We start from the raw sequence: 10000 nt of genomic DNA on the forward strand, positions 1-10000 counted from the left end.
TCCTGAGCTGGCGCTGCAGAGAACAGGACAGAACAGGGTCACGTCATCCATGGATCACACCAGACAGACAGCGGTACGCTGTCTGTCCAGGACATCTGTCTACGGCCTGACAGGCCTTTGGACTTTTAAATTCATTGCCGTCAGGCCCTCAGCAATGTTCCATTGCGTCAATCGCGTGTCAATACAAGATGTGGCAAATCAGTAAGGTATGGGGTCGGGCAGGCGGGCTTTGTTAAACATCAATGGGTTTGAAAAGGGACGCACAACGTTTGATCGCTACGCCACTGCTTTCAGTTATGGAAAACATTCGTTAGCTACGAGCATCAAATGAACGTCTGGGAAGTTTTAGAATAGACCTTGATGACCAGGTGAGAATTCGACGTACTATCCAACATCTACGTTACGCTGCTTAAAGGAGACATGTTATACCACCAGGTGTGAGTGTGATTAGCCGCTACCAGCCTACCCAGCGGACCGTAGCAGACGTTGCTCATCCATCCGTCACACATCTAGGTGGACACGCCCACTTGTGATGTCAGAAGAGGCGGAGTTTCAAAACGTCTTAACGGCTAATCCCACTCACACCTGGTGGTATGATATGGGGGGGACGGGGGGGGGGGGCGGGGGGAGGAGAGAGACGCGGCAGACCCTACCTCTCCGGGGGGCACATGGGGCTGCTGGTGTGGACGGGGGTGGGGGGTCCGGACATGTCTGAGGGGGTGGAGCAGGCCGCCAGGGGCCGGTGGACCCTCTTGAAGGAGCCCTGGGTGATGTGGTCCCTCCAGCCCACGCTCTCGCCCGAGCTGCGCAGGGCATCTAGGGGAGGGGGGGGGGGGGATAGGTCAGAGGTCATGGGGGGGGGGGGGGGGGGGGGGGGGGGGGTCTTATTTATGATCTCCGTCCTCGGACTCTTCTCACCTGTCACGTGGGCGTCGGAGCCGGGCGGCGGCTGGCCGTGCTCGGGGGCCCCGTTGCCGTGGTGACCGCCGGGGGGCAGCGGCGAGGTGGACTCGGACTGGTAGCCCGAGGCGTAGCCGCGGCTCTCGGCGGGCGAGGGCTGGTAGGGCGAGTAGGGGCAGGCCTGGCGCGGCGTCTGGTAGCCGCTGCTGCCGCTGCTGTACTTGAGGTCCAGGTGGGAGTGGGCGTGGGAGCGCGACGCCTCGGGGTAGGCGGCGTGGCCCGGCGGCAGGGGGTCGAAGGTGAACGCGCCGCCGGCGGCGGGCGGCAGGTCGTGCGGGCGGCGCGTGCGGCGCGAAGGACGCCACGGTGGCGCGGCGGTGCCAGTACTCGCGCTCCCACTGCAGGTGGGCCTCGCGCTCGCGCTCCCAGTGCAGGGACAGCTCTCTGGCCCGCCGCGGCCCCGCCCCCTGCTGCGAGTCCCGGTTCTCCCAGTGGTGCAGCTCCCCCGGAGCCCCGCCCCTCTGCGGAAGCTCCGCCCCTCGGTGCTGTAGCTCCGCCTCCCGCTCCCAGGGGTCCAGGCGGATGCCGTGGTAGACGGCGGCGGCGGCGGCGTCCTCCTCCTCGTCCCTGCGCGCGCCGCAGTCCCGGCACGGGCAGCCGGGGGTCGCCATGCCGCCCTCCAGCAGCAGGGGGTCCGGGTAGGCGGGGCCCTTGTTGCCGTGGTGATGGTAGACGTGGGCGGGCGGCGGCGGGTGCGGGTGGTGGTGGGGTGGGGGTGGTGGTAGGGGCTGCCGTAGTCCTCGCCGCGGCACAGCAGGCGCCCGGGGGCGGAGAGGGGGTGCAGGTCGGCGGGGGGGTAGGGGTAGAGGTGGCGGCCGGGGGGGCTGGAGTCGGAGCAGGGGCGGTGCAGGTAGTGGGTCTGGCCGGCGTGGCGGTCCCACACCAGGTCGGGGGGGGGGGGGGGCTGAGGGGGGTGGGGGCTGTAGTGCTGGCACAGGTCCAGGTGGGATGGCAGGCCGGACTTGGGGCTGGGGGGAGGGTTAAGATGGAAGAGGCAGGATTAATTAAACAGATCTGCCCCGACGACTCGAAAGGTCAAATGATAAATGTCAATCAAAGACAACGAATTAAAAGACTATCGTAAAATGAACGTATAAGAAGGTCAAATAGTAAATATACCTGGCAGTTGAATAAAAAGCGTTTTTGAGCCCTGATTTAAGAGAGTGTTTAGGCAGAGCTTCGATGTTCTCAGAAGTTAGTTCCCTTCCTCTGAGATTCAGAGCTTAAAACCAAAGTGGCCGAACCCAGGTAGCTGCAAGGTTCAGGGTTCAAACCCCAATATCCTCAACCTTATCTGTCGGCACCCTAGAGCAAGATGCCCGTGCCCCTACCAACACATTGCACTAAATCTCCTCTCATCTCCAAACGCTTATCCGGGGTCGGGTCGTTGGGACAGCAGCTCCAGCAGGGGCGCCAGACTTCCCTTTATAGTTAAGGTCAACAGTAAACGACGGCACTAAGCACCACAGTAGGTGCGTTTTCATCCCACTGGATTTATGCGAACTTTGAAGTATCAAATCAGTAAACGGTGATGGAAACACCAAAATTCGCATTAAAAATTCGCAAAAAGGTTTATCCGCTCGCTTGAGTTGGTTTTTGAGAAATGGGAAAGAAAGTAAATTCGCAAAATGGGAGATGGAAACACACTTTTCGAAACGGCTGTGACGTAGCGAACTTTGAACACACAGGACTGACAGTCTTTCCGATTTCCGCATAACGACCGGCCATAGCAACCCTGCCGACATCAACGTGTAACGTCATCACCCTATTCCGCTGCAACCACTTGATGGAAACGCACCTAATTCGAATTACTTTTTTGCGAACTTTCTAAAGATTCGCATCACATTTGAGATGGAAACGCAGCTAGTGTGGCTCACCTGGCGGAGGGCGTGGCCCCGTGGTGCCCGTTGGTGCCCGGCGCCCGGTCCAGGCAGTACCCGTTGGGCATGAGGAGGGTGCGGTCGCAGCCAGGCTGGGCGCAGCGCTGGGACCGGTACCCCGCCCTGCAGGAGCACGAGCGCCCCAGCCTCATCGTCCCCGACGACGGCTCGGAGGGCAGCGAGTCGCCGTCGTCCAGGATGGCGGTCTCGCGCTCGCCGTCGCGGCTCCCGCCCCCTTCGATGCCGCCGAGCATGCGGTCGAGCTCCTCCCTCTCCTGCCGGGTGGGCGGCGAGGGGCGGAGCTTGTCGGCCTGCTGGATGGACGACTGGTTGGAGTGGGCGGAGAAGGTGGAGGAGTCGCAGCTGGCGGACGTGAGCGGGTGATTGGGTCGCTCGTCGACGAACCCCCCCCCGGGCTGCTGCCATTGGTGGAGCTGAGCGAGCCGGAGTTGGGGCAGCGGCGCTTCTTGATCTGGGCGTAGAGGCTGCCGTCCACTGGCCCTCGCGTGTGGGCGATGTCTGGGGGGGAGGGGGGGGACAGGGGGTCAAAGGTCAGGGAAGAATGGAGAACGGAGCAGGGAAGAGAACGGACCAGGGAAGAGAACGGACCAGGGAAGAGAACGGACCAGGGAAGAGAACGGAGCAGGGAAGAGAACGGACCAGGGAAGAACTGAGCAGCGAATTTTCAACGCTGGTGGTGTTCAGATAATGTGTTGCAATCGAAAAACTGGTCTTCACTCCAGTAGACCATTGCAGTGTGATTAGATTATTCATAAAGGAAGAGATCTCAGCTCCATCTACTCACCAGACTGACGGCACAATACCCCGAGAGAGGGTATCAAATTCTTACAAATAGGTCAACGTTTCTACAATACATAACTCAAAATGATTAAGCGATTATATTTGTTCTCTTGGCCTTAAAAAATGTAAAGTCCACAGGCCGGGTGTTTCATAATCACGACGGCCCGTCATGGCCTGCCCTGGCGTCTGCTAGTGATTCTCCGATTAACCTCCAGATGTTTGTGTGAAGGATCGCTGCGCTGAACGACTCTGAATCACGATGCAGAGTGGCCGGGAATCCAACGCGCGTCAGCAGACCGGGCCGAGAGGAGAGAGAGTGTTTGCTGTGACGACCGGAGGAAAAGAGTGTTGTGTTGTGACGACCGGTGACGCTCATTCGTCCCCGGAGGGTTAGGGTCAGGGTTAGGGTTAGGGCTCACCTTCCAGGCTGTCCTGGAAGCGCTCGTTGAAGTTCTCGTAGGAGTCCCAGCGCACCACGGGGTCGCCCGTGTTGTAGTCGACGGTGACGGCCGGGTCGTTCTTCTGGATCTCTCGGCTGCAGGGAACAAAGACCGTTCATGTGTTTGCTATGTGTTGTTTGTGAAACGATGGCTCGGCTGGGGTTGGATAGTGTTTTAATGGGAGTGGTGGATGCAGTCAGGCATGTTGGGGAGTACGGGTCAGGGGCTAATCTAATCTTATATCGACTATCGAGTCTTTCAGCGGATGTATGAAGGGTATCCAGGGTCTTAAAGGGGCTTCAGAAACATCATTCAGGAGCAGGTAGACGTTTGGCTCTTTGCAGTAGACATTGAGCTACCACTTACACCATCCATGTCACTTTATTTGCCTTTTAGTTCTCTTTGCTTTGTTTTCTTACCAGTGCTCTGTTTCAATCAAGAAACACTATGGAATATTAGCCCCTTAATTATATCCAATATACTTAAATGTACTTTAAGTAAAAAGTGTAAGGCGCCTAAAAGACGGGAACCAACCTTTGATCTTCTCCGGCCCAGAGGAGAAGACGAACTCCACCGTGGCAATCTGATGGGAACCTCTCGTCTGAGGGGGAAGAGCAAATCACTCATACGTTTAAAATGCTGTTCCCAGAGATATCAACACAACTCTTTGTCTTTTTCCTAGAACTTGTATTCATTGCAGTCAGTTGAAAAGTGTAAGCATTACATTTATCTGCCAACTGAAAACCTGGCATAGGGTGACATTGGATTCTACTCACTCCCTCCTTTGTATAAACAAATCAAGCATACGATTCATACCGTACCATTTATAAAAAGGGAAACCCTGGCCCTGGTGTCGCAGTTGTCGCTTCTACTACTTTGTGTACTTTATGAATCATCCATAGGTGTTTCCAAAAGGTGAATGAACATTCCCCTCACCCTCTTCTGGCCTAATGGAAGGGCAGCTCCGTACAGTGGCTTCTCTGTACCTCAACGCTTTAACTACTAACTACTCACTCGCTTCACACAGAGGGTGAAACCAAGTAAAGGAAATGAGGCAATGAGCGTGTGTATTTCGGAATCAGGCAATAATCCAGCACGCACTGTGACTTTTCTTGTTTTTTCCGTGCTTCTCCCCAGGGAAACTTTGTTCCAACAAACACGCAGCCATCATAAGTATAAAAACAAGACAACGTCTCCCCAGAGGGCAGTTGCTACATCATTTGGTCCGATACAGAGATTAAGAAACAACCGTTTAACGGATTAAAAAAACGCGGCCAGCTCCTTACCTCAGTGCTAAAACGTTATTTGCTCTGACACGCTACAATAGTGTGAATTCATCCCCTGCATGGCCCTCTTCCCAGAGAACGGCCGCTATTAGGACGATTAGTCCAGCGCGGTGATTTACATTTCCACTATTAAAGAGGTTTTTATTAACGGGCAGTAAGGGCCCATTCAGAACGGGTGAAACCAAGGGCCTTATTGAGCCCCCAAACCCCTCAGGTACGCGTGTTATGGGTCCTGACTCCCACCAGGGCCACCGCACAAGGCCCCCGTCCCGCCTGGCTGGTTGTGAGACGCACTGGTGCGTGCAGAGCCTATAAAACGCGGGGGAAGGTATACGGCAGTTCATTCGCTTTTCTTCGCTGACATCATTGTCATTAGTCTTGTCTTGGCTTTAATAAGGCTGGGTGGGGCGGAGGTGGAGCGCATTATTCCAACCCTGGTCGGACCCAGAGGGGCGGTGTTTTGAGTTTTACCAGACCGTGAAAGTAAATTCAGTCTCTGAGTCTCTCTGTGATTGGTCACTGGGAGGCCAGTTAGGGAAAAATATCTTACCGGTTGTGCACTGCCTAGTTCGTGTCAAAACACTCACCAGCCTGTATGGAACTATGTGCACATTTACGTTTAATGGCATATTTTTTATGATTGCCCTGGCAATCATCGTAATTCCATTCATGAATGCACACACACACACACACACACACACACACACACACACACACACACACACACACACACACACACACACACACACACACACACACACACACACCTTCAACTTCTCCCCCCATGACTCCTCAAACCCCCCCTCCCGCCCTCTAGTCCATCCCCCATCATTTGTTTTCTCATCCATCGGTTCCTATTCATTTCCCTCCTCCTCCTCCTCCTCCTCCTCCTCCTCACCTGTGCAGGCCTCATCCAGCTCGCTCTTTCCGAACCAGAGCTGACTTCCATGCACGGTGCACGTGTGGAACTGCAGCCGGAACACGGTGTCCCTGTCGGCCGTCTGGGCTCGCCTGTGGTAGCACTTCACCTGCAGGGGGCAGCAGAGGGACGAGAGAAAGTGAGTCAATGCCAATCTAAGCAGCAGAGCAAGCGAAGTTACTTTGAAGAAAAAACTTTAAGATATGGGCCAGTTTGTGATTGGCAGTTGTTGGATTGTATCTAATTTATGAGATTTACATAATATCTGAAATGTTATGCGTTCAAAACCCAGGGTGCCCTATAAACCCTTCCTCCTTACATGTATCTCATAGTAAAAATAGAATGCTGGGATCAGAGACTACACAATATTTGTGTCTTTAACGATGGTCACCTTGTCAAATTAGGCAACTCCATCTTTAGGACGTGAAGTATTCCCGCTCAGGCCTAAAGTTCACCTGGGATTGGGCAGGAGGGGTCAGTATGTATCCACCCACATCCCTGGGCACGTGGTGGGAGTTGACCGACCATGCGGCAATGCTAAAATAATCCAGACACCAGACTTTATGCCAGGGCGTCGTAGCGCATCCCAGACGACACATCGCAACGGTTGACCATGTTCCCCTAAACGGGAAAGGACCCTCCTCGGGCTGATATTGTGTAGTCTGATCCCAGCGTAAATTGTGCCGCTGAATAGGAAGCGTCTTCTAAATTGTACGTTAAGGCAAGTATGGCAAACGTTGGGTCTTTACCATAGTAGTAATTACATTTAACTGGCTCTGGTGCCCTGTGTGCCTTTTAAAGGTCTGTGAGGCTTGAAGAACACTCACCATGATGTCACCTTTCAGCAGCAGAGCTGGGTCCACGGTCACACACAGACGCCTTCCACCGGTGCCCTGCAGATCACTGTGGTGGACACACACACACGCACAAAACTTCAATCTCCGTTTAATCCTGTATGTAGATTTTAGAAGGACAGTCAGTACTATGTGTGATACTGAGTACTTGTGAGGCAGCGGGTTAGTGTCTAGCCGTAGTTTATGAGCGGGTTCTGGACTCACTATATGCCGGAGGTGTAGACCAACTGCATGGACTGGTAGATCTTCACAAACGGGTAGTAACCTGAGAGATGGAAAGAGCGAGAGAAAGATGCATACAAAGATAATTGAATTAAATAGATACACACATGTCATGGACACACTCTGACACATACACACAGTCACACATGGACACACGGATACATTATCACTCTCGCTCTCTCGCTGACTCACACACCTTGTTCTCCCTGAAAGTTGGGGAGGGAAGGGATGAGGACCTGATGGAGGAAGAGGGGGCTGCTGTTCATCTTGATCGCCCCAGAGAGCAGACCCCCAAAGTAATAGATATACCTGAGAGAGAGAGGGGAGAGAGAGAGAGATAGAGGGAGAGAGAGAGAGAGAGAGAGAGAGAGAGAGACGGAGAGAGAGAGAGAGGAGAGAGAGAGAGAGAGAGAGAGAGAGAGAGAGAGAGAGAGAGAGAGAGAGAGAGGGGGAGAGAGATGGAGGGGGAGGGAGAGAGAGAGAGAGAGAGAGAGAGAGAGAGAGAGAGAGAGAGAGAGAGAGAGAGGAGAGAGAGAGAGAGAGAGAGAGAGAGAGAGAGAGAGAGAGAGAGAGGAGAGAGGGAAGGAAGAGGGGAGAGGGGAGAGGGAGAGGGAGAGGGGAGAGGGGGAGAGAGAGAGGGAGACGTACAGAGAGAGAGAAAAAAGAGGTACAGAGAGATGATGGAGATGTATTTAGAGTGAGAAAGGAGGGAAGGCGAGAGAGAAAGCGAGGGAGGGGGGGTAAAGAAGGAAAGATTGAGAGGGGGGAAGACCAACAAGGAGGGTGGAGAGAGGGATGTTATTAGGAATAATCGTTATGTTTTAATTGGTCCCAGCCCAGGATTGGGTTCCACGGGGAAAACAGCAGCTTAAGCGAGCAGATGAACTCCACCTCCTCTGCATGGAATGGGTTGTGCGTTGGAAAGGAATGGCGTTCATAAGGCCAAAACAAGTTTATCTGTAATCTGGGTGTGTGGGTGCATGGAGTAATGAATGAAAACACTATATCCACACTGTATCACTGTAAACACTGTATCCTCCTACTCCTACTCCTCCCTACCTGTTCTGGGACGGCTGAAGCGATGAAGAAACCTTATCTTCACAGAACTTCCTCATGGCCAGGGTACTGAGCGCCTGGTCCGCCCTGCTCACACACACGCACGCACGCACACGCGCACAGACACACACACAAACCCATGCAGATTATCAGAATAGGTTTCTCAATGTTTTTGATATGTATATATATGAGAATGTCTTTTTATCATCTGTTCCATCTTCACAACAAGACAGAGACGAAACACACAGTGACCTACCCTGCAGATATCTTGCTGTAGTGCATGTATGCAGCCATTATCACACCAGTTTTACCCTTGTTGCCCTGTTAAGAGAGAGAGTGACAAAGAGACATAGAGCAAGAGAGACAGTCAGAGAGAGGAGGAAGAGGGATGAGACTACCGTTACATGATAAAGTCCCCAAAATAACTCGGTAGTCACATTCTTGTATGGTGAAGCTATGTGGTTTTGTGATAAAGGAATGAGGCAGAGGCTAATGACCCCGGAGACAGTAGACAACTGCTAGAGTCTATCAAACTGTTGTTTAGAGAGGGGGGGGGGGGGAGAGTGAGAGCGGCTAATGAAGTGCGAAGGAGGAGATGGTAGTAAGAGAGAGAGAAAGATATAGAGAGAGGGAGAAAAACTGGGAGAGAGTGGGAAGGAGGTAACAAGAGCATGATAACGGGAGAGAGAGGAAGGGAAAGATAGAGAGAGAGGGAGGTGATAAGAGAGCGATAAAGGGGAGATAGGGAGTTTTCCCGCTAAAACCGAGCGGGAAAAACGAAGCAATAAAAAAATGAGAACAAATTAAATAGCTCCCTGCAGAGTACTTTTTTTTCTACAGTCTGGGTGTTCTTTACTTCCTGTCACATTCCAGAGAACATTCCACACGCAGATTCCTTCAGCGTCCCCCTGGGACACCGGGAACGCACTCCCGGGAAACTCAGCACTGCCTGTTACCGTGACGATGAATAAACATGGCCAAGAGTCCCCAGAATGATGGTGATTGGTTGGATGTGGATAGTTGCTGAACATTTAGCCAGTATAGCCCTAGCCCTGATGTAGGGCCGGAACGGTAGTAGTTTGTTGTAGTTGTGATGTAATCACAAGCTACAATGTCTACAAAGGTACCATTGTGTCTCTCTGAAGCACGCCCTCCCTCGCAGTCACCAGATCCCCCCCCCCCCCCCCCCCCCCCCGGTGGTGGTCATGACCCTCGATTGACCTCTGACCTTGCAGTGCAGGACCACCACGTGCTGGGGTCGGAGGTCAGCCAGGTCTCCATGGCCTTGCACATGGCACAGATCTTGTCCAGGGGGGGTGCATGGAGGTCAGGCCAGCCAAAGTCATGGACCTGTTGGTGCGGGGAATGGGAGCCGCAGTGTTTTAGATTTAGTGCTGTCGGTCGCAGTAGATCAACCATAATAATAATAATAATATGTTTATTTTATATAGCGCCTTTCTCACACTCAAGGGCGCTTTAAAGAGTCATGAGCACACGCGAGGCAAGACCGAACAAGGAATGTTTACGTTGGTGCAAATAATGCATGCTAAATATTTGAAATATAAAGCGCAATGTTTTTTTT

The 10000-nt window shown here is 53.2% G+C and overlaps 1 protein-coding gene across 1 annotated transcript in view; it reads right to left on the reverse strand.

The window, feature by feature from the left end:
* Positions 1 to 10000, reverse strand: part of LOC115548860 (tensin-2-like) — a 63466-nt gene that overhangs the window by 13557 nt on the left and 39909 nt on the right. The window contains 8 exon segments of the mRNA XM_030363742.1: positions 6266 to 6395; positions 7114 to 7189; positions 7345 to 7405; positions 7559 to 7671; positions 8422 to 8505; positions 8675 to 8739; positions 9647 to 9672; positions 9675 to 9768. Coding sequence (XP_030219602.1) covers positions 6266 to 6395; positions 7114 to 7189; positions 7345 to 7405; positions 7559 to 7671; positions 8422 to 8505; positions 8675 to 8739; positions 9647 to 9672; positions 9675 to 9768 — 649 coding nt within the window.

Source organism: Gadus morhua, chromosome 1 (genome assembly GCF_902167405.1).
Source record: "Gadus morhua chromosome 1, gadMor3.0, whole genome shotgun sequence".
NCBI classification, from domain to species: domain Eukaryota; kingdom Metazoa; phylum Chordata; class Actinopteri; order Gadiformes; family Gadidae; genus Gadus; species Gadus morhua.